Raw genomic sequence first — 25,653 nt, forward strand, 5'->3', positions numbered from 1 at the left:
TTTACTTTGAATTCCTGAACTATTTTCTCTTGTTTAAATAATGTAGTAACAATAATAGCATATAATCAGAAACAGGCTATGGGCACTTATATCTGGACATGTCCGATAACTATTCAGCTGTCTCCTTTATGATTTAAAAAAGCAATGTAAAATTATGCTTTTAAAAAAGTTTAGGTGGTATTTTCAAAAGCAATCAGCATTTGCCTAACTCTGCTTCATATAAGTTTTGCCACTGACTTCACTGGAAGCAGACAGGAGAAAGCTGTGCAATTCTGAAATTGTCTCATTCCTTATTTTATTATCTTCAAAAAAAGTTATACTAGGATGGTAATACAGTCTCTTGCAAACAATAACTGTAGCCAGTCTCGGGATAGGCATATTATCAGTGAAAACATATGCTCCTGACCCTGAGTGGCCAACACACACAAAGCACACACCCCTTTAAGCTTATCAACTGGAATTCCATTACACCTATTAGTCACTCTATCTGAATGACTTTAATTCCTTAAAATTTTCCTTAATTACGCAACCTTTCTGTAAAGCGCATGGGCCTAAATTTTGAAAAGTGACTGATTAAAGGTGTCAAGATGGGTATGAAAAATCTGATGCACTCAAAGAAGCGGACACCTAACACTTATGTAAATCAGCTTCCTCTCAGATGTCAAGATGAGCAACCAAAAATTTAATCACCCAAAATAAGTCATTTTTCATTGCTCTCTTCTGAATGAGGAAGTTTAACTGTAATTCCTAGAGCATCTTTTCTAGAAAAAAATGTCCAATCTTGGTTTAAAAATTGTCAGTGATGGAGAATCCACCACAACCCTTGGTAATAACCCTTAGCTAAGATTAAGGGTCACTAAGATATGAAATATGGAGCAGAGGGAGGATGAATTAAAAAAGGTCACCAGATTTTTTTTCACTATCAGTAAGAATAAAATATTGTATCTTACATTTTATCTTATTTAAGGCTTTGTTAATTCAATTCCTAGGATGATGATAATTTTTAGTATGTCATAGCTCCTGGAATGTTAAGGTAAATGAGAGTTCACTGGAGATGTACTACTATTACCTTCTTTGACCTTCAATATCTCCTCCCCTCCTCCCACCATCTGTCTAGAAGCATCATGTCAGGACATTTTAGAACTGGTAGATAAACTGCAGCAGAAGCCAAACAGTACGTAAAATTAAGGGATTCCTTTCATAATTTTACAAAATAACTACAACTAGACTACAATTTAAAAAAGCCAAAAAACAAACAGTGGCTTCCTCATTACACAATCTTTAGCTTATTTTACATTAATAAATCCGTTTGACCCAGTAAAATTACGTAATAGTCCCTTTCTAAAGGAGTAAGGACATTTGAGTTAAAGGAAAAAACAATATAGTCTACGTTCCTTTTGTCATTTTAGTATACTCTCCCTCTGTTCTTGTCAGCCGAGTGCAGAAACTGTGCAGAGGATTCTCAGCTCGGATAACAACTCCCTATATGGTTTTAGGCATTTTCTTTTGCAGCCACACTTTCCCAATGTGAAATTATTAATCTAGGAGTTCACAGCTGTACTATGAGGATTGAATTAATGTTTGCAGAACATTGGACACATGTACTCCTTGCTAACGTACAATGGAGTCCTGTTCTTGGGAAGAAATCAGTTATTCTGTTACTTACATCCCCCTCTTCTACAACGGGGGCACTGATAGTATTTGATGTTTATATTGTGGTAATGCCTAAAGGACCAAACCCATCGTACTAGGAAGTGTACAAGCATATAATGAGAAGATGGTCTCTACCTCCAAGAGAGTTTCCCTCATCTGAACAGGAAATGAATACAAACAAATTAGGAAGGGAGCACAGAGTAACAAATGACTATGATCAACTTGGTAAGCCATGGTCATAACACAGCAGTTTTTGCAGGCATCAAAGCACAGGAGAATTCTGACTTTTTTTTTTGTTGCAGTTCTATCTATCTGTTTAGATAAACTTTACATAAAACCTGTTGCAGTGAAGGTAGATTTGGCCAAACATCACAACTGAGTGAAAACCCTCTCCGTTGGCTGATTTACAGCCAAATAAAGATTAAATTTAAACAAGTTCTCTGATCGATATATACTTCCCCAGAACCTACAGTATTTTCAGAAACAAACCAAAAAACCCCCACCCCTAAATACCACCCAAAAAGCCTATCTTTGTTCTCACAAGTTTGTCTATAAAAATGGTATAGCTCAGATTGAAGTATCTGGTTTTGTGATATCAACTACAAGAAGATTACCCCACATACAATTGTTTGGGGATCTTCTAAGAAATTAGACCCCCAATCCAGCAAAGCACAGAGTATGTGCATAACTTTATATGCAAGTAGTCCCACTGAAGTGTACGTAGCAATTCTAACACTCTTCTGAATCAGAGCCTTATACTGTGAACCTCCCTGGGCAAAACTGTTAATTTACTAATGAAAAATATTCACACTAGTCAAGATAGGAGGCATGACTTCTTATGTTAGTTCTTTGCCTACTCACAAGTCTAGTATGTATGCCTTAAATTAACATATCTAAGATTTTTATAGAGCAACTACCAGGCTGGTTGCTCTATAAAAATCTATGATAATAGAAAGATATTTTAATTTAAAGGCATACATACTAGACTTTAGTTTGCAAAAACTGCTCACATGCTAGATGGCTATTTAAACAGACCAAAAAAAAAAAAAAAAAAAAAAAAAGATTGAACTGAGAAATAACTTACGGTGTTTCCAACATGACTTTACATACACTGGCCATAGTACTTAAACAGTCTGTTGTATTCTCAATCGGTAGGGTTTTGTTCTAGAAAAGTTAAACACAACCATGATCATTAAAACAACTTGTACAACTAAATATTAAGATTCTTTGCACTATTTTCTATCACTTACTTCTGATACAAAGTGTGTTGTGGCATTGCTGAGTGTTTTCAGCATTGGTGTGGCTTCTGCATAAAATAGAGACATTCTGTTGGCCATTTCATTATTTACTTCATTCTCAATGTCTATCTGATGAAAATATGAAGAAAAAGTAGTTAATAAATGACACTCCTTTCAAAATGTTACCAGCAGGGAGAAACAGATCAACTGCATACTCACATGCTGGTGAGCCATTATTTACATGAGTAGTCCCATTGCAGTCAATGATACAACTTGTCTGATTAACTGCTCACCAATGTAAGGAATTGACAATATGGTCTTTAACGTAGACAGCTTGTAAACCAATTCAAAAAACATTACCACCAGGGGTGGGAACGCACAGCCTTAAACTCCAGAGAGGAATCAAAATGTCCAAGTTCCATTTACTTACATGTAAATTGTTTATTCTGTTGCGATTTATTGTCCGTCTGTAGTAACTGAAGTCATTTTGAATGGCTGGATTTCTCATCTTAATGGATAAAAAGAATCAGCATTCAACACACTTCAAAATGCAAGGAAATGTTTCAGTGTATATTTAAAAATATTTCTAACCTTAAGCTCATCAAAGCGGAGAGTAAAATGTAAGATTTCTGCAAACTCCTTGGCTAGAGCCTGTTCTCGTTCCAGGTGCTGAGTTGGAGTATAGGGCGGACAAGTCAATGATTCCAATAAGCTCTGTAGTGCTTTCTCTGAGGAAGATAAAAATCACACAAAATATTGTGTACTAAGTCATGGCTTCTGCATTTTTGACACAATGTCAATTTGTATCTTGATGCTTTATGCCATATGTATAGCTATTTTTGTAACAAACTTGACTTCTAAATAAGAATTTGCCAAGAAGAGAGAGGCCCTCTGTAACTTGAGGAGCCTTAAAGACATAATTAGTAATTGTCCATAGGATTCTAAAAATGAGGGATGGGGGGGGGTGTCAAAAAACAAAAACAAAAAAACCTGGCGCCTCACTCTCTGCCATCACTCCCAGACCTTCCACATCCCTAATTCTTTAGCAGTCCTTCCCATACACAAATGCTAAAGAAAGATCTATTGCATCCAGTCCCTCAGACTCTTCATCCACTTTACTTCCCCTAATGGTCACCCTGCTCCACTTCATATTGAAGATGTTTCTGGGACCTCTGCCAAAAAGAATCCACCCTTCGTCACCAATGCCACTGTGATCCAACATGAGGATTATAAATGCAGAGTGAGGGACCTGGCAATACATGATGCAGGGATAATCTCCTACAAAGGCTTTGTGAGGGGAAAGTTCAGCCAGGTGGACCTGAAGGTTGTCTATACTTGTTCCCCATTCCACTCAGGAGCCCTAACCCAGACCGTCTTTCCCAGCTGCTTCTAGATGCTCTCCCTCAGTTTAGGAAATTGACCAGTACTGATAGTGAAAACCTATTCAAGGGCTGGCCAGAACCCTTTTAATAAATTTCCAAAATTACATCAGGTAAAATTTATGTTCAGATCTGTGCAAATAGAACCTACAGGCTTCCCAGAAGAGAGAAATCTAGGCACTGTAGTCAAATTAATAGTACAATGTTTTACTGTGCAACTCTAAGCTTTCAGAAGAAGAGAAGCTTTGCATATCTGTATATGAAAAAAAAAATTGGTTAAAACAAATACGAGGCACTCACCTAGTCTGAGTGAAAACTCATAAAACTGCTTCAGCCTCAGAACCAGAGGACAAACTGAATTCCAAGCTTTTTCTTGAAGCTGGATATCATTTGGGTTTTGTATTGCCTACAATGATAATATTACTGTAAATACATGACACTGGAGTAAAGAACTAGGCTTTTGTGGATGTATAGATATAGGAAGATTGCCAGTATAGTAGTTTTAAAAATATTTCTTGAAAAAATCTAGAACAATTGTAAGAAAAAAGCGCCAAAAATAAAAGGTCAAGGACTTTTTAAAAAAAACAGCAAAACAAAAATATTGAGGCATCTGTTCAGCTGTGATAGAAACAATATCATTTAATGCAGCCCCTGGGAACTATTTTAAAACTATTCATTCAAAGTGCAGCACCCACATACAGGAGCATGCTTCAGAATCATATTTTAGGTCAAAGTATCCATAGCAGAAACATTAATGAAGGCCATTTGCACTACATTCACACTGAAAAGGGTTTATAGGGTCAAAGCCTGGTCCCTTCACAGTGAATGGGAGTTCCGTCACTACTGTAGTAGTAGGTTTCAGCTGTTAAGTAACCAATTGCTCTTACTAATGATAACCATGAAGATCTTGTATCAGAGAGACCAAGACACCTATCTTGGCAAATGCCCTAGGTTAAGTGAGAGCTAAAGCAGACAGATACAATTCTGAATGCTAGCAGATAATTGTAGCAATTCAGAAGCCTTCCCTTAGACAATCACATGTAGAATTGTAATCACAGTGTATTTTTATGGTGTTATGTGACAGTCTTACATAGAACAAACTATTTTGCATTTTTCCTACGTTGACAGTGCCTTAATGATATTGAAATATTTTTCTAAATATGGATGTTGATTTTATTCCCCATAAAGGTACATAAAATGTGTTTTCCGAGAACCGAAGTACAGTATTCAATTGTATTAATATTAAGATGTTTAAATGAAACATCGCTAACAGTACTGTACCTATCATTAAAAGAGTGAATGTAATTTTAAATATCTACTGTATTTTATAAGTACAGTTTTACTGAGTACTTTTAATACAAGTTTTTGTGAACTGTCTGGCATGCAAAGTAGAAATAAATATTGCAGGCTATTACTTGATGTTTCTTCAAGAGAAATGTCATTGCTATATTATCATACATCTCTTATTTCTTGTCCAGCTCCTTTGTAAGCTTGAAGGTCTGCAAGCAAGTTTTCAGAATCCTGTAAAACTGCATTGATCTGATTCCATACCTCCCTTTCTCCATCTGTAGGCTGTGCATCTAAGAAATATAAAAAGTGAAAACACAATGTCACATTACAAATGAAATATGAATGTCAACATAATTCAGCTCCATTTATGGAGTTAACTCCAATTGGATCAGTCATAATTGATTCTGATTTTATTCTGGTACGACTCCACTAACTTCAAAGAAATTATTCCTTTATATCAAAGAAAGAAAGATCAGAATCAGGCTCTGATCCAAAGCTGATTCAAGTCAATTCCCATTGATTTTGGTGGGCTTTAGATCAGAACTAGTGTCTTTGTTCAACTCTCCCCCTACTTCTCAAGTCAGTACAATCAAATGTTCAAAATATTTAGAGAGACAAGGTGGGTGAGGTAATCTCTCTTATTGGACCAACTTCTGTTGGAGAGAGAGACAAGCTTTCAAGATTACACCTTAACAACAGCTCTTCATGTGTAAGCTCGAAAACTTGTCTCTCATCAACAGAAGCTGGTCCATTAAGTGATATACCTTATCCAACTTGTCTCTCCACCATACTAAGACTGACATAGCTACAACAATATTGCACAGAAAAAAGTTAGAGGTATTTTTCAGAAGTAAATAAATTAGAAACTAGGACAACCTAACTGTGCTTAACTGAAAGTTTCTTTTCTTTGAGTAATAAAGTCCACAAATCCATTACAATGGCTAGTTCAGCCTCCTTGCAGCTTGAGGGTAAAACGAGATCTGTCTGTTCCAGGCAATAGGAGATAGCCTCATCCATGAAATTCCCTTTAGTTAGGACAACCGTGACAGCTCAAATAATTCAATTCTACTTTCCTAACTTAGTATAAGACTTTAATTAAAACTGCATTAAATCAATGTTCAGTTATAAACTTTTGAAAGAAACATATTTTGTTCAAAGCTACAAGCATTTCAGTTATGAACAACCTCCATTCCCAAGGTGTTCGCAACTCTGAGGTTCTACTGTAAAAGTCTGAACACAGCCAAGAGAGCCAACAAGCACCCATGCTACATACAACTGCCATCAGTGACACATCACCATCACTTGAAACACCTGCATCTGAAGTCTGGTTGCTTATATGCTCACTGGTTATCACTGAAAATTCCCTGCATCTCTCTTGGAGGAAATAAAATACACAGGGAAGTGAGACTTCACCAGTTTCAAGTGATGCTTGCCTAATATGAATTGCCAGCACTACCAACTGGTAAATTCTGTATCAAAGCCTCAGAAGTGGCTGGCTTTGCCTTTTACAACCTCCACCAGCAAACTGTCATGGGGAACGTGGAAAACATAACTGGTGTAACCCCTTGAGAGAAAATACTTCGTTAGCCCCATTAGAGAGATAGAGAGGGAGCTGCAAGGATGTTGCTATTCAACCACCTAGTCATGAACAAGACAGTGGTAATCATTTACCCTATCTGTAAAAGCAGCCTCTTTGAGGTACTCCTCAAAATGCCTGCCATGGGGTCCTAATGGTCTCTGAAGCAGAAGGGACAATCCAGACCATTTTCCTACTAAGAGTGGAGTCAGATATTCCTGGGAAGAAATCTGTGTCTCCTCCTCCTTCACAGAGGGGAAAGAAACCCAACTTGCCCTCAGTTTCCTCAGGGTCTAACATCCCTGATTCAAATGATCTGTTTCAGACCATGCAGTTGCTGGAAATGTAGCAACTGCCATCAACATTAGCTATGCAAAAGCCACTGTCAGGTAGTGGCTTGCTTATCCATCAAATATACAAAGGATTGTCTCTGTGGTGAAGCTGGTGCAATTACTTGGGATATCACTAAAATTACAGGACATGAGGACGATATAAAGCCAATCAATATATCCCGCTGTCCCTAAGAATTTGTGATGCGGACCAAAGGCACTGAAGTTAATGAGGCTAGGGTAAAGTGAGGTCTTGGGTGGCCTCTTCAGGGAGTTGAAAATGAAGCCAGATGGAAGTTAAAATGTCTCCTCTTAAAGTAGGCCAATCTTGGCATGTCACTAAATGAGGCATCATATCTGCCAAAAGCATCACACCTGTCTGGCTTTGACTGGCCCGAACATTAAGGGAGGATGATGCCTTGAAGACATTGCTTTGAGTCTATCTTGTCAGCGCTGCCCGTTACTGCATACTCTAATACATGGCTCATCACTCAGCACTCATAACACAGAGAACAGTATAGAAAGAAAGATATTGTATGTATGCTGTAGTCATGTCTTAAAAGTTTTAACGTCACAGCAACATTGATTCTCCACCCTCATTTATCAAAAGCAATTAGACAAAAGGTATTTTATGAGCTTGAATACCCCTCTCCCCCAGCATTACTTGTTACAGCAAATACTATACTTAAGAGGACTCCAAACACCATTAAATGCAATGAATTTTTTTTTCCAAAAAATTTTAGGTAGAGATGCTAATCTCTCCATGCTTAAGATTTAAACCAATTTTCCTTATGAACTAGATTTTGAGTTTCCAACCTTCTAAATTAGTCAAAATGAAACCAAGCCACCTGAAATTTCATGAGTGTGATCATGTGCAAGGACAATTTTTTTTGGATGTTTTCAGTAAAGGCATTTCATGGATGTGTTTACAAAAAAGTAAGAGGCAGTGGTTTCACTCTTTCTGGCTCCAACTCCAAATGCAGCTTTCGCTTCTAAACTTGCTGGTCTTGGCAAAGACCAATGCACCTTTGGTGAGGATTTATTTTATTTTTTTGGAAGGGTGAAGAAACACTTAAGGGAGAAATTATAGCTACTTTAACATACATAAAGTGCTTTTAAGGAACTTGCATGCCTGTTTTTTCAGATTCTAGGAAGTTCACAACACCTGCATGCCAACTTCTTGAACTTAAAATAGCCCTGGTACTTCCATTGAGCAGAAGTACCCAATAGACCATTATGGGAGTGTCAACCTCATAACCCACATTACTTCCTGGATGTACTGCACTTGCAAAGCAACAGAACCTGGGATTCATGGGAGAACTGCATTCCTCAGTGTGAAGCTGCAAAAGCTGATGCGTAGGCAAAGGGCCTGGTCAAACCTGTTCATCATCCACATGCTCTCAGGCCTTCAGTGTGCAGATCTGAGGGGAATAGGAGGAGCATAAGTTCTAAGAACTCAGACAGTTGGAACATGACGTAATATAGATATCTACTACTTCTTCCAATGGTCGATGCCTCTATTCACGTATTAACAGGAAACTTGATTCTCCATCCAGAAGTTGCAAATGCTTTGAGCAATGGAGCTGACAATATCTGATTTCACAGTTAAGCTGCTAGCCAGTCTGAAGAGGGGATTGTTGGAAGCTTTATGACTATTTCTGCAAATTGTAGTTAGCTGACAGTCTATCTGAGACCCAATAACTTTTCTAATTGAACTGAATTGAAGCTCCACTGTTTTCTTGCTCTGAAATCACTGGGATATGAATAAAAAGTGTCTTGGATAACATTTTCAGACTCTATAGTGTCTCAAATTAGGCACAAACTCCCATTTAGGCAGCTAGTCAGCCAACTTGATTTTCAAAAATGCTAAACACCCACAACTATAACTGGCCTGGAAGGAAAAAAATAGGCTGATTACTTAGTTGCCTAAATACAGATGTAAGACAATCGAGTTTGAAAGCGTTGGACTTAGGTTTAGCATCTCTTGGGAATAAAATGCTTATTTGTACTAACAGCCCCAAATTCTCTGGTCTGTCATTCCAAAGTTCATCATAATTTTTGAAAGACACCTGAACAAAAACAAATATTGGCCAATAGTTCAAAAATGGAAGGTCAAGTTCTGTAGGGCACTATTTAACTTACATTCAGCTCCAAGTGGTTTGGAAGTGCCCCTGCTTTTAGAAAGGGGAAGGTATTTTGGGGGGGGGGGGTGAGGGTGGAGGAAGAGAAGAGAAGAGAAGTAGTACATGGAAGAGAAAAACTGCTCAAGAAAAAAAAAAAACAAGTTATTTTGGAAGGCTGCTATAAAACAGAACTCCTTCAAAAGTTCAAAAAGGACTGTTTTTGTTGCTTTAAGAAAATGCCAAAGTACTCCCAGCAAGATATTTTTTTTCTGCTTTCTTTGTACCCCTGAAGAAGGGCCTTCATAGGCAGCAATAAACTGTGGCAGTAAATCCTTTATGAGAAAGAGAAAATTTAGAGCCTGCTGAGAATAGCCTCAGGTACTCAAGATTCAGTCTACTAGCCATTAAATTAAACATGGTCAGACCCAAACAGTACAATGCCCCTTGAATTAACAAAATGCACATCATGGAATTCACCATAAGTACTAATGAAAGTTTTCATTAGTTGTGATACTTAAGAGTCACATGACCAATTGGGAGTTAAGATTCTGTCTCTGTATCCTTTACTCTATTAACGCAAAATTTGATGGGGGTAAGGGGAAGAAGTATAGGAGGTGTCTAATCAATCCAACTCCAGATCGGTTTGAATGAAAATGCCCGTATCACCAATGCCTCAGAAGAATGCTCATTTGTTTTATTGTTGGAAGTAAAGAAAGGTTATACAGGTAGTCTTATCAAAGTGATCACATTTATCTGGTCTGCATCCTACTCTTACAGAAGGGCTTTTGAAATTACTTCTTTCTTCCCCCTCTGCAGCAGCTAAGATTGCTCCCTGAAGTGGGATATCATTTGCTGGAAAGACTGTCTTGAGCACTGCTATTTGGTTTCAAGTCTGGAGTGAAAGAAGATGATGGAAGTTACTGACTCTACTCAGCTGTTATATTGAGATAAGTGCTGTGATTAACAGCTTTAATTTTTGCCTGTCTAGTGTTTTTTTGTTTGTTTTAATTTGTCTAGGTTCTTATGGCACTGATCACCACAGTACCTGCCCAACTCAGGAAAACTACTCCTGTGTACGCAGAACTCCCTTTTCTTGCAAGACAATATTACAGAAAAGTATAATGGCAATTTTAAATTTTATCTCCTTAGCTCTTACTTCCATCTCCAGCTCAGAAGTATACTTTGTCAAGATAATCCAGGAAAACACCAGAAGAAAAGCTACACTGGTAATAGCTGGTTACATGAAAAAAATTATTAGAGAAGCAAAGGATTTTTCTGTACCCGAAATCCCTAAGCACCACAGATGAAATGTAAGAAAATGGAGCTAGTCAACATTTTTGAAATGGATGAAATTTCAAAATTTGGATAAAGAAAAAGTTGAGAGGATTTTCATCCTTCTCACCTATTTTTCAGCCAACAGTAGAGCTAATCAAAATTTCACAAATTTTGAATTAAAAAGTGTGTGTCTGTGAATTTTCACACAAATATTCAAAGTATTTGAAACACTAAGGACAAAAAGATGAAAAGAACATGGTGGTGATAGATGTTTGAGACAAAAGTGAGAGCCTTCAGCTGATGAAAAGAGAGAGCAGTTGGAAGTAGACTAGAGTCTTATGTATTGTTAATTGAAAATTAAATAGTAGGATTTTTCAAATCCTAAAGTGAAGAGGATGTCCTGCTATTAATCTGTATCAAATTATAGAATTACTGGTCAACCCAGTAATAACAGCTATGGAGAATCAGCATTTAATAAACATGTAACATGCTACTTTGCTGGCAGCTCATCCCTACAGCCAGCTACCTCAACCTATGGCCAGTTCACATGAAGAGTGGAGAGTAAAGAACCATGCTGATCTTTGGCTTCTCTTCCCACTCAGATCCCTGTCTCCTCACCACTTGTGACCAATATTTGCACATGTAACCTTTGTTTAGAAGTGGAGAGGGTGGGGCAATCGTGTGGGTCATAGTTATATTTACTTTTAAAAAGATTAGTTTGCCAAAGAAATCATTAGGGATTGCAATCCAGTGAGACATTTTGTATCCATTGCAGGAAGTGATATGTCATCTCACATATCCATCCACTCTTCAGCTGACATATCCCAAGGGCTAGTGAAGAATTGCAAGATATATATTTCTGAGTTAATGCAGAGATTACATTTTGAAATTTCAGCATGTAGTTATGAAGAAAAAGTGTACAGTGTCCTGCTAAGTCACAAAATGCAGTAAACAGAATTTGCTGTCCCCATACACTATTTTTTAAAAAAAGTAACATTCTCCAGAGTGCTTTCCCAAATCAGAGTGCTGTATATTTGTCTGCACATTAACTTCACACCCAAGGAAGCTACTGAACAGAAGTTATTTCTCCATTATTCAAGGGTTGAAATAACATTTTTTGCCTCAGTTGGACTACATTTTGATCATTCTAAGGAAAACAGAACCCGAAGAAGGAATGCACTGAGCTAAAGCCCTGCCCCTTTTAACCAGAAGCATCACTTTGTAGAGATCTAGCTGCCCTGACACACAGGTGATGTGTGCCTGGAATAAACCCCTTTAAATACATACATGCAGATTATCCTTCCTCTAAATTTATCCAAGATTCATCAATGATTCTGGTAAGAATATAAAATGTTTAAGAAAGCTGATAGCTAATTTGACCTATTTTACACATTGTATTTGATACTAAATGAACTGAGATAATACTGACTTGATGTCGTAAGTGTTTTGCTGAACAAGAAAGGAATCTTTGTAGCCCTGAGAAAATTAACATAAGTAACCAACTTGTCCTTATTTACCTAGATATATGTGCATATTTTCTGAAACCTATGTGTACTTTTGGTGTCAACAAAAATCTTAACCCAACAGAGTTGATGTGCATTTGAACATTAACATAACAGCTTAAAAGTAATAAAGGAAATAATCAGTTAAGCAAATAGTCACATCTAACCATCCTTAATTCCCAGGTCTTACTACACACGCAATTCATTGCACAACAAACTCCACAGCTATACAACAAACTCTTTCAATTATAATAGCCACGCATAATGCACACATCCCATGATTTGAGAGCACTCATACAAAACATGAGCTCTGACCTGGATGAGATTAAGATATTGTTAGTAGAAATACCTGTGACAACAACATGTTACATCCATAAAGTATGCCTGCACTGAGGCACTGGCATATCAAGAGCTCTCCACGTGCTGCTTTCTAGACACTCTACGGAGCCCTTCATTCACTGATGCCTCAGCACAAGAGAATCTCTTGCCTCCATACATCACCCTCTTCCCTGTCCACATGCTTCGCTGCTCACCTACATCCTTACACAGTTTCACTCACCCATCTGTCCTCAGCCCATGTCTTGATTCACCCTCACCCCTGGACTTCAGCCCATTTTCTAATCGCATAATTGGGAGTGGCTGTGTGTTTAGTACAAGATCATGGTGGTCTTCACCCATACAACTAATGCCTCCCCACCTTTGCAGGGTGCAGCTAACATGCTCAGGTTTGTCACACTGGGAATCCACTTCAGCAAGCCACAGGAAGTCCAACAGAGGGAAGAGCATCCTCAGGAGCTGAACTATTAAGCTCTGCTCTTCAGGTGCATTAATTTGCAAGTCTCCCTCTCAACCTGATCTTTTACATCATCCAACAGTGAGCAGAGAGGGAAGACATTCTTACAAAAACAGTGTTCACTGCAGGTCACCACCTAAACTCTGAGACAATTTTTTTCTTGGGATCCACTTGTAGTTTGCCAGAGAGGGGCTACAGTCTTTTGGAACCAAGCAGATGTGTCACGTGCAGACATCCACTGGTGGAACCAATGACATCTGCCAGGGGCCTGGAATGAGTTGGCCAGGGAGCTAGAGAAAGGTTAAGGTAGTGGTTGGCTTGAGTCTGTTTACAGGCAGGATTACTCAGCCATGCCAAAAGATCGCACATCATCTTAAAGCAGAGATAGCGGACTAATTAAGCAGCACAGCTGGGGAGCAGCCCTATCAAGTAATACTACATACATGCCATTTTACTTTAATCATTCCACAGCTCAGTCTACAGCCGCATGATCAGGCTAGGGAATTCTGAGGAGTGGAGATAGGAAGCAGGGAGACAGGCCAAGCAGCTGGGCTAAGAAGATAATGTCTGAAAACAGAAGTAATCCTACAGTGGGATAGTTCCACCTGCTTCTTTTGGTGGAAATAAAGGTTATGATGATGAATAACTTTCTTTAACTTGTTTGTATTTTAAATTGTAGTGGTGGCCTGTGCCTAAGAAAAGGCTGGTGTAGAACGTATGTGAACTCTGCAGTTTGTACTGACTGTGATTGTGTAGCTACAGCTAACAAGAAATATCAGATGTATTTAGGGCTAAAATTTCATAGATGGCTGATTTTTTTTTTAAAATAAAGATCTCTAGAGAAGTTGGCAAGTATTTTATCCAGAAAATATTCCATAAGATGTAACACTATTGTTCAGGGGAGAAGTAAATTTTGAGACTGAATTCAATCATTACTATATAAAACACAAATTTAGTCCTGCTTTAAGTGAAAAGCTCAATGCTACCTGAAAGATGGACTCCTCCATAATATTTGAGAGCATTAATATATGAAGGTTCCAAATATATTAGAGACTGCCATTTGCACTCCATTATAGAATGTATGGAGTAGGATTTGGCTTTTAGCATGAATGTATCTTACCAATTTGAAAGTATCCTGATTTCTCATACATTTCTTGTACCCTTGTCTACATTACCCTCAGCCTCCTTTTCTTGGCAAGATAATTGAGACAGTGGTAACACCCAAGCTCTATTAGTATCTATTCTCTGCCAGCATCCCTGAAGTCATCATAATCAGCTGTCAGATATCAGATATGGCATCAAAATAGTTCTGCTAGTACTCATTGTTTACCCAAACCCACTGAGAAGTTTGGGGGGCAGGGGAAGGTCATATGGTAATAGTACTTCAATTTTTTGAAGACTTTGGTACTGCTTTTCACATTGTACTGATGATATGTATACAAAATCTTGCAGAAGCAAATGGGACAACATGCTACTGGTTTCATTCATTCCTATCAAAGAGGGCCCAGGGGATCATGATTGGCCTTTACTCCCGGTCACCAATGCACTAGCATAAGGAGTACTGCAAGGCTCAATATGCACTCAATTTCTCCAACCTCTGTTATGCAGATATTGAAGAGAAAAGAACACCAGAACCTCTGATGCTGGTGACACTCAGCTGTCTATTTCCTCTCTGAGGAGGCAGGCCCTGACATCACCTACCAGTCCCAGTGCCTAGAAAGATCAGGACATGGATGAAGAGCAACTGGCTCAAGCCAGGTAAGAAATAATGTCAGGAAGGGATAAATGCATTGAGGAATCTGCCTATATTATCAATTATTGAAGGTCATCAAACCATAGACTATCAAGACAATACAAAGCCTTGGAGTCAGGGAAAACACTGTCATGCTAGAAATTCCAATCTGGGGACAATACAATCACAAAATAAAATAACTTTACCAAAGGCAGCTGTCCCAAACAAAGCTAATATTGACTAAGAGTGCAGTAAATCAGACATGTCATTACAGTATACTAACTAGACTTCTCTGGACTTAGATGATTACCTAAGCTTGAGGAACACAGAGCTGGTTTGGGTTTATGATTTCAGTTGATATATTTAGAGTAACATTAGAGTAACAAAGATCTAATGTTTATTAGCCCTTCTCTACTGGTTCTCTTCATAATCTCTAAAGCAGTAGAACATGGTCAGATTCATTAAAAAGTCTCAGCACTTTTAAAGATACATACCAGATATGTAGGACAGCACTCGAGGTGCAAATTGTTTTTATTGTTTAATTGCTATATAACAATCTCACTTTAAGAACTATAAATCTAAAACCAAGAACATACTCTGTATGCATTCCCTATCTCCAAACCATTTGGACACATCGCTTGGCTATTGTGCACCTGTGATAAACAAGAAGGTCTGTGACACAAAGCCTGTGTGTGTCACACAATCGAGTGTGGAGAGTTCTGAGAGACAGTCCTAAAATAAACATGTCAACTTCATAAGAAGCTGAAAGATCATTGAACTCAACTGTTTTCAAATGTAAAAATATATTGTTGAAGAATAGCTATAATATATATTATATCCTAATAAAATGTAAAGATACAATTGAAAAGTTGTCCCTATATAAATAATGAGGAGTGATTGGGGCACAGAAGCTATAAAAGGTGCATGTGTTTTAGTTTGATAGTTCTATTTTTTCCTGTTTCGGCAAATTAGTTCTTTGAGTGAAAATTATCTTATTATTGAAACACAGTGAAGACAGTTTTAATCATGTAAGGGACCACCAACAATTGGTTGCAGAACAGAGGTGGTCTTTTAACTAACATGGAACAGAACTATGCTCAATATAGCCCCAGTCCTCCACCACTTATGCATATGTTTACCACTATGTGAGTAGTCCCATAGAACTGACTGGATTACTCAGACTTAAATATGAGCAAAGTGCTTGCAGGATCAGGGCATAAATTTGGGAATTCCTTAGGGTGGTCTCTAAAGTGAGGAGGTTCCCATTAAGGAGAGTATCTTGTTTCACTGTATATCAAAATAAACTGGCCACCTCCCAAGTCCAGAAGTATGGTGGATGAGTTCCCAGTAACTGTACAGTATGCCTAGCCCTCTCAAAGAAAATTCAATATGCAAAAAAAGTAAGTTGGGAGAGGGTATTGATAGTGTGTATTTTAGAAAAGCCTTCTCAAGTGTCAGCTTTGATGGCATTTTAATTGACTTAAACCTAAAACTAGAAACTTTAAGTATACAAGTTAGAAAACAAGTCCAGCAAGAATCCAAGTACATTCTTATGCAAGCACATTAGTTTAAGAGCCTCTTTTTTATGCTGTAATGGAGTAAATGTAAAGTTCATTCAAGCATGCAGCTAAGGGAATCTTCTGGTGTATTTATTTTATAGGTTTTAGACTTGGCTCAATTCAATCATGTAGTACCTTTAAAAGTAATAAAATCACAACATTTTTAACCTTTCACTCAGCAGTATCAACTAATTTAAATTTGTAGGCACTTCTGTTCCTCCACAGTTGGGAGTGCCAGACAAGTGTATGCATGTGCCTATAATAATCACTTGTCACTGTCCTTGGGGAGTGGGTGTTCTCTGCATTACCCCACTCCATTTCTTGTTGGCAACATACTTCAGGAAAATCCAGTTCCAGAGCCAAGATTTTAAAAATAGATATTTCTTCCTTCAAGGCCTCCTACAGCCAGACCACCTGTCTCCTGCCAAGTCTGCAGTTCTGGCAGAAGTACCTTTTTTTCAATCCATGATATGATGGTACTGATTAAACAGTGCATCCCCAAGGCAGCAAGAGGCCTTTGTAAAAGCACAGAGGCAGGTGTAGAGCTCAATTAGAATACTCTAAAGTTTGACAGACCAGATTACAATGTTTGGGACAAAGGTTTGACACCCCAGTTTTACAATAAAACACATTCATATTATATGGACAAAAGAGAAGGATGCAAGGCTTGCAATCTCAAAGTTTTACTTGTACTATTTATTGGAACTAAACAGATTAAACTCTACAAGTGGTATCAGCATGATTCTTCATAACCTAGTAAATTAAGATCTGTGAAGGGAAATTGTTATATAGCTACATAACACTATTTCCAAGCTGTAGCCTTAATTCAGGAAAGCATGCGCCAGTGGTTTCTTGAACAGGCATTGCTTTAAGAACATGCTGACCTGAGTGTGTAAATAATGCCATTGTTTTTCTGTTAAGAATTAAAAATAATGACTAGATTTTTTTTTAAAAGTGGATCCAATCTTTTAAAAATATGACTTTAGAAAACAGTTGGGTATCAAATTCTTCAAGTAAAATATTTTAAGACAAGTATAAATTTGGACTCAGACTGAAATTCTCCTTGTCATTCTTCCAAAAGAATTTGGCAGAGGTCTGTAATTAATTATTTCTGCCAGAACCATTGTTTAATAAAGGTATTTAAATACTCTAAGAAAAAAAGCCATGTCAACATGCATTGGTATCATTTAAAAAGGCATTTCATGTAAGTAGCAGAATTGAGATTCAATCTATTTTTAAAAATTTGATGGCCAGTTTTCAAGAGAACATCTAGAATACATGCAGAACTAAACAGTAAAAAATGAATTATCTTGCATCAAGGTACAGATGTGGTTAGAAAATTAGCATGCAACACATTACATTTTGTAAGCTGACAAACATGTGACAAAGATATGCAATAAAGCATATATACAGACCACATTTTCGTAAGTTTCAAAAATTGCCCAGTTTATTCAGTATTGAACATGCAAAGAAAAGTGCCATTTGAACAATTTATGTTGTAGTTATTGATATATTTGGTATTTATTTAAAAAAACCCTTTTATATGATGAAGTGACAAAATAAAATGTTGTTTATCTAAAAAAAAGATTCTTAAAAAAGTTTAAGGCAATCAAGGCCTTTCATCAAAAACATTAGTATTTGTGTGTCTATTTTCAGGATTGATACTATGTGTATTGAAACCAAGTCAAGACGAGACTTTACTCTTACATTTATCCTCTTTGTCCAACAAGATTTTAGCAATTTTACAGTAAAATGTTTTACAAATATTTATCAGAATTCAATATTTATAGAATCATAGAAGATTAGAGCTGGAAGGGACCTCAGAAGGTCATCTAGTCCAACCCCCTGCTCAAAGCAGGACCAATCCCCAGACAGATTTTTACCCCAGTTCCCTAAATGGGCCCCCTCAAGGATTGAACTCACAACTGTGGGTTTAGCAGGCCAATGCTCAAATCACTGAGCTATCCCTCCCCCCTATTAAACAGAAGCATATCTCAATTTGTTTACAAATCTTTTAAAATATTGTATGATGCATAAATCCATACAGTATTAGGAAAAAAATTATTAGGAATAAAGGCGGCAGGCCAGGCAAAAAGTTTTGCTCACTTTCGAAGTCAAGGAAAAAATTTGCCCCCGATCAAGTTCTGTGCAAGTGAGTACTTTTCAAAAGCTTTCACATTTGGTTACCTAAAAAACAGAAAAGAAAGGGAACAGGCATCCTGAGTGAATGAATCATCTTGGAGATATTGATTTGGATATTCTGATTCTGCTGGAAACTTGCCACTATATTTGATCATTAAAAAGTTCTCTTAACCAGCTTTTAAGTCATGAAAAAAGATTCTCATTGTCTTGTAATTTTTTGAACTTACTTTCAAAATCCAGGAAAAAATGTGGATAGTTTTCAATTTCCCTGGTAAGGACCTTAAGAAGATTACCCATCCCAGCAAACCTAGTGAATGCAACAAAATCATAAAATAATTATACTGTATATGCAAAATTAGAATGTTAAAACTAAGGGCTTGACACAGTCTGCAACATCTATTAAATTTCATGGTAAGTTCTGGACCTTACAGAAAATGTTTATTATTAATTGTGTGGTATTTATTTACATACCAATGCAGAGAGAGTGAGGCCTTGTCTATACTTGGAAATACCTCTGATGGAGAAACAGACGGTCAGCAGTCAGGGTAGATGCATTTGTACTGACCCTTAAATGTAGGCGAAGATATGTCGGAATTACTTCACTATGCAAAACTTACAAACCCTGAATGGTTGTGAATCCTCCCAATGCTGAATCAGGAATATTCCAAAGAAAAACAAGGTCTCAGTCCTGGATTTATATTTAAAAATAGAAACCCAAGTAGTTATTTATTAAAAAACAAAACAAAAAAAACACCACCATCCATTAATCTAAGGAACAGAATCAAAAAAAGTTACTGTTCTCTGCGTTTCTAAAGTTAACAAGATTTAAACAACATTATCATCATAAGCACTACAGCTCTACCTCGATAAAACACTGTCCTCGGGAGCCAAAAAAAAATCTTACCATGTTATATCGAACTTGCTTTGATCCACCGGAGTGCACAGCCTTGCCTCCCTGGAGCACTGCTTTACCGTGTTATATCAGAATTCGTGTTATATCGGGTCACTTTATATCAGAGTAGAGGTGTACTACAAAAACTGTTGAACTTTCCCCTTCATTGTAGTACAATTATTAAAAACTTAAACGTCAGATACTTGTTAGTGATTTAAGAAACACCCAGGCCCCATCTTAATGGAAAAACCTCACTGTCAGAGAAAAAAAATTCAGAAATTCCTGAAAAAGTGGAGTGTCTCATTGACAGACATGAAGGAGGACCTCTGTACGGCCTTGTCTTTGTTGGAAAGTTTTACCAGTTATACCAGTATAATTTTTCTACATGGAGACTCTTATTCTGGCCGAGTATAAAAATACTTTTTTCAGGTTAGCTTAACCCCACTTCCCAAGAGACGGAGAGACAAGCTAAACAGAAAAAGGCACACTTATAATAGGAGAGTGAGAAAGCATTAAACTAAGTTACATTGAAAAACCTCTTTCAGAAGTACTATATTATAAGATAAATGAGGCACTACATTAATGACAATTTAAGCATGGTAAATATGTTTGTCAAACCCTATCATCCATAGATCTTTGGACTGGCACCTGATAGTTATCTATTTTTTAGTTTAATCTCTCTCTCCCCCTCCTCCTCTCTTCATTTAAATGAGTATTAGACCACACACGAAACTCTGACTTATTAAGCACACATACAGTGTTAATATATGCAATTTGAGGAGTGAGGTTTTGTCCAATGGTCCTATAAACCTTGTGAATGAAAGGTGACACGGCACCTGCCTGTTACGCATTTAAAAGATGTGTTTCCATGACAAGAAAGAACAGGAATAGCCTTGTAGTGGAATGTTTCTATGATTTTAAAGCAGCCCTGTTTATTTCATAAAGTGTTATAAGTGAAATTAACAGTCAATGATATATGATCTCACTTCATCTAGGAAGCCATATTAGGCTTTAAATGGTTGTACATTTTTCATGGAATTCAACTATCCAGAAGTTTCCTTTCCAGAACACCTCTAATGAGCAGACTGTCAAGCCCTTTACAATTAGCAACATTTTGCATTCAAAATATTAAAACGTGAACATCAGTTCTTTCAGAAAGTTATACCAGCTCATATGCAGAAACAAAGATTACTATTTTTTTTTAAACTTTCAAAGCGAGGTCTGTATTATAACTACTGAGTTTAACTTTCCAATTAGGTTACAGAAGTGAACAAAATGCAAATAGAACCAAAATTAGTTTATACAGTACTAAATCACGTATTTCTTCAGTAATTTAACATTTTATCCCAACAACAGTAATACGTTGCTACCGGCATCATGCAGAACAAACAATATGCAGATCTCAGTTTCCTTTTCATAATTGTGGAACAAACAAAGCACTGACTGTTATTGAACCTCTGCTTTAAGAACACAGTTAACATGACCCAGTTAGTCCCACTTTGGATTCCTCACTTCCAACTCATTTTAAATTGTGTCTTACCTCACTGTTCAGACAGCATCTGATAAAGCAATTTCTTCTAGTTCCAAAGTCAGCACTACATCCAAAGACTGGCTTGGTCGACAGCATGCTAGAAACAGCAAGAAAGCAGTCCCCTTTGCCAAAAAACAAACATGCTAGACTGAGACTAAAATTTTTATTTCTGACCCTAGGTATTTTATGAATACACTGTAGTGCAGCACTCCAGGGCTAAGGAAAAAATCTAAGTACATTTCCTGGACTTCAGGTATATGTAACTTAACTTCCATTTTAATTTATTTTCTTCCCTCATTTGGAATAGTCATGTAATTAAATTATTTTCACATCAAGTTTCATTTGTTCTCCGTCATAAACAAGGATCATTTAACAAATAGTGATTTCATAGTGATCATTGCTGATCGTCATGCTGCCACTTCTGATGTTCTAGAAGTTGATACTTCAACATCCTCTACTACTGGTGTCTAAAGCTACATTAAAAAAAAAAACCCATGAAAACTTCTGTATCAAAAAGATTTGGTCAAGCTGATTACTAAATGTTGCTCCTTGTTTTGTAGTACTAAAATCAAAAGGACAATAAAAACAAAAAAGATATGGGGTTGAAACAAAATCTTGTCTCAAGTTACTGAACTTTCAGGCTAGAATACAATGTTCAACATCCTCTTAAGGGTTTCTGTTCATAGATTAAATGCAAAATCCAACTTCAAGTATTTAAAAAAATATTAAACATCTTAATTTCCCAGTCTTCACACTGGGCCCATTCTTTCCTCCTACATAGCTCTCCACTTCTTCCATTATGAGAACAGTAAACTAAACGGAGTTAGTAGATTTGCTTGGCAGCAGTCTTTAGACACAGACAAATACTTCATGTGCATACACGACACAGTAGCTCAACATCAATGGAAACTTTTAAAGAACTAAATGCCACCCACAATCAATCATTCTCACAAGTTCTCACGAAAAGCAAAAGATTAAAAACAAATTGGGAGTCTCTATATACAAGGTTAGTTTGGAGTTACGAGAAACCAAACACGCTTTAGGATAATATTGAAAAAGTGAGATTACCTTATCTTTGAACACTAATAATTCCCCAAAACTCTATATAAGATTTGCTTTAGATATGGCAGGAAAGAAACCTGTATGTTGATCTAAGATCAGATACATGAAATTTCAGGCAGACTGGTTTAATTCTGGAGATGCTGGGAGAGACCTCTAACATAAAGTCACCTTCAATCCTCTAGAGAAACTAGCATCTGTCCATTTATCCATCCTGGTATCCCAACCTAAAACATAAATATAGCTCCTCCTAATTAGAAAGCCCATAAATCTCAGGAATAAGAAACATTGTGTATCTGTTGGAAACACTCGCTAAGCCAGTCCAGCCAATAAGTTATTGAAATTCCATTTGGATTTTAGGCACAGTCTTCTCTAGCATATGTGCAGTGTGCCTCACATGGCATGTGACCAGGCAAACTGAGAGACTATCACACCAGAAGGGATGAAATCACACTAGGGCAGGAGAAGGCAAAACTACAGCCCAGGGGCCACGTCCAACCCTTAATATATTTTAATCTGGCCATCGAGCTCCCGCTGGGTAGCAGGGTCCGGGACTTGCCCTGCTCTGCACATGCCAAGGCGCTGAATAGCTCCCAGAAGCAGTGGCATGTTCCAACTCCGGCTCCTACACATAGGGGCAGCCAGGGAGCTCTGCATGCTGCCTCTGCCCCAAGTGCAGCCCCCACAGCTCCCATTGGTTGGGAACTGAGGCCAATGGGAGCTGTGGGGGAGGCGCCTGCAGATGGGGCAGCACGGAGAGCCACCTGGCTGTGCCTCCACATGAGCCGGAGTGGGGACATGCTGCTGCTTCCAGGAGCTGCTTGAGGTAATTGCTGCCAGAAGCCTGTGCCCCTGACCAGCCCCCCCGTGCCCCAACCCTGATCCCCCTCCCACCCTCCAAACCCCTCAGTCCCAGCCCAGAGCACTTTCCTGCACCCCCACCCCAGAGCCCACACCCCCAACTGGAGCCCTCACCCCCCCCGACCCCAACCCCCAATTTTCTGAGCATTCATGGCCTGCCATACAATTTCCATACCCAGATGTGGCCCTCAGGCCACAATGTTTGCCCACCCCTAGGGACAGCTAACTATAAGCAAGGTTCTACCTGTTTTCAGAGATATGAATAGAAAGGTTTTGAACAAGGAGGTAGGGGAGAAGAGTGTTTCAGAAAAGAAAAAAAATGCAGGATTCCCCCCACCTTGAACACCCGCTCCTCCTCAGGGTGCCAGCCTTCAGTTTTTGACTCAATGTCACTCAAATATTTATGTGCATATAATATTTGACTACAGTATGGGAAAAATGCCTGTAACTCTCTGAGCTACGTTAAACTACAATTTTCAACATTGTTTCCACCAGTCGAAACATTCTAATACTGTATAGGAAAGGCCTATACAGGATCCTTACGGCAGGGGGTGGGGTGGAGGGGTAGACCAAACTATGACTACATGAGCGTAGCTAGCATAGGTCAACAGCAGAGTTAACAGTTAATAAATGCAACATATTAATCTCATATTTCACAATTGTTCTAGCTCAAACCTCAAACAAATACATTTGTTTGGAGAGCTGACTGCTCTACCATATTTCAGGGTATAAAATGTAGTATTTCTACAAAATAACTTCCATCAGAGAATCTCAAATGCAGTATTTTAAGCTTTATCGTGAAGGAAGATGTAGAAGTGCAAACCAGTTTGCTTGTGAACTTTAACCTGATAAAGAATCTTTTGTGGTAATGGTGAACTCTACAAATTAGCAGCTAACTATTTCAGCTCAGGGGGTATGAATATAATTTGTCTCCTCAATCACACAGAGTGGATACTCAAGTGAAAAGCTGATCGACTAGCAAACCATGTATAATCATTAGTTTAGTTTTAGAAAAGCACAATGTTCTGTTTCACTAACCTGGAAAGTATTTGCTCTCTAGTACTGTGGACTCAGTTTAAAAGGTGAGCTTCAGCTCAAGATACACACGATTAAAATGTGTAGACTGTAATACTCCTAAATGGGGTGCCAAATTCTGTTTAGTGTCCAAACCACTCAAAATTGTAGAAATAGCTTACCTTTCAGTAGTATGTTTTAAATCAATGAAGTGCTGACATCAGAATCTCAGCTATATATTTATGCTTTCTTCTGCTCTCCAAACAGTTCAAATTTAGTTATGAATTTACATAAGCATAAGAAAAACATCTTTTCTATTTAAATTTACATAAATTTTCAAGACAGTTAGCATCAAATCCCAATTTATTCCTCAGGTGCTCTCAATTTGAAGCTCTAGACAAAAAGCCAAACCAAAATAAAACAAAACAACAAAACCAGACAGGTCATAATGAATGAAAAGCAGTGAGAGTTGAGGATGTTATGTTACTATATACACTTATAAATGGGCATCTAAGATCAGACTTGAAGAAGATCTCTGTGTAGCTTGAAAGCTTGTCTCTTTCATGAACAGAAGTTGATCCAATAAAAGATATTACCTCACTCATCTTGACTCTCTACATTCATTGAAATCAATGAGGGGAAAGACACATACTGCCTCAGGCTTTGCATGCATGGGGGAAAACTGACCAGAATAGCTAAATTATATAGGAATAGTTACTTCTAAATTATACAGGAATAGTTAAATCTCTGCAGGACTGGAGGACTTAGTGAGAGCGTCCAGTCTTCAGAATTTGCTCTCAAATATATGTCTGCCTTTAGGGCATGATGTAAAATTTACATTGTTTTCATTGTTTTAAAATAAAATTGTTTTTTAATTTTATAACTTAATATATCAGTAGCAAAATATACCAATGTGCTTCAAGTAATAATGAAGGGAAAAAGTGATCACTACATCACCCCCCCATAAAAATTAGGTAATGTGATCTGTACAGAGTAGGCCACAAGATGGAGAGTAAGACATACATCATTGATAAAAAGCAAGTTGCAAACAATCCCCAGTATAAGAGTAACAGTTCAAAGAGGAGAGAATTGCCATAATACAGAGCTAGACAGATCATGCTCCAAGTCTGGAATCCACACACAGACTGTCGGCACACAATTAGGAAAGAGAACTATAGGAAGCATTCTACAGATCTGATGGGATTAACATATCACTGCTTAACAAATGGCCCACTATGATAAATAATTCCCCTGATTCCATCACACCGGAGAGCTGGCCAGCATTGTCAGAGCCTGCAACCCCAATGACAGAAATACATACTCCAAAGATACCTCACCAAAATCATGAAATAAAAAGGGATGACCTCAGATTATACCACCTTAATTTCTCTGAACTGGAAGCCTTTTATCTAGCAATTACAACCTCAAAAATGTTTTTTGTTCCACATCCAACCCCCTCCACGTATGTTTTATCTTGAGTTCCTACATACTTTGTCCTGAGCTATGGAGGCTGCAGTTTCCCAGAGGGAGCTATCTTGACAGCATGGAGATGAGGTTGTGTCATATCTTGATCTTGATCCACTATGGATTTGCAGGTCAAGATCAGGACTTTACACAGTTAACAGAAGTGGAATGGAAGCCAGTGGAGGGACTGGAGCACCAGACTAATATGCTTGTGGCTGAGATGGTAGAATGGGACACATTT

The 25,653-nt window shown here is 37.8% G+C and overlaps 1 protein-coding gene across 5 annotated transcripts in view; it reads right to left on the reverse strand.

Moving 5' to 3' along the window:
* CYRIA (CYFIP related Rac1 interactor A) overlaps positions 1-25,653 on the reverse strand; it is a 70,729-nt gene that overhangs the window by 10,208 nt on the left and 34,868 nt on the right. For 2 of the 5 annotated variants that reach the window (XM_050950909.1, XM_050950911.1), the window contains 7 exons: positions 18,819-18,898; positions 5,729-5,850; positions 4,571-4,676; positions 3,483-3,619; positions 3,322-3,399; positions 2,904-3,020; positions 2,738-2,817 (listed from right to left, as the gene is read on the reverse strand). In XM_050950909.1, coding sequence (XP_050806866.1) covers positions 2,738-2,817; positions 2,904-3,020; positions 3,322-3,399; positions 3,483-3,619; positions 4,571-4,676; positions 5,729-5,850; positions 18,819-18,888 — 710 coding nt within the window. In that variant the 5' untranslated portion in view covers positions 18,889-18,898. Of the gene's footprint in view, positions 1-2,737; positions 2,818-2,903; positions 3,021-3,321; positions 3,400-3,482; positions 3,620-4,570; positions 4,677-5,685; positions 5,851-18,818; positions 18,899-19,495; positions 19,516-21,023; positions 21,096-25,653 lie in introns of those variants that run through there. The other 3 variants (XM_050950908.1, XM_050950912.1, XM_050950913.1) reach the window with 3 other exon arrangements.

This window comes from Gopherus flavomarginatus, chromosome 4 (genome assembly GCF_025201925.1).
Source record: "Gopherus flavomarginatus isolate rGopFla2 chromosome 4, rGopFla2.mat.asm, whole genome shotgun sequence".
In the NCBI taxonomy this organism is placed as follows: Eukaryota; Metazoa; Chordata; order Testudines; family Testudinidae; genus Gopherus; species Gopherus flavomarginatus.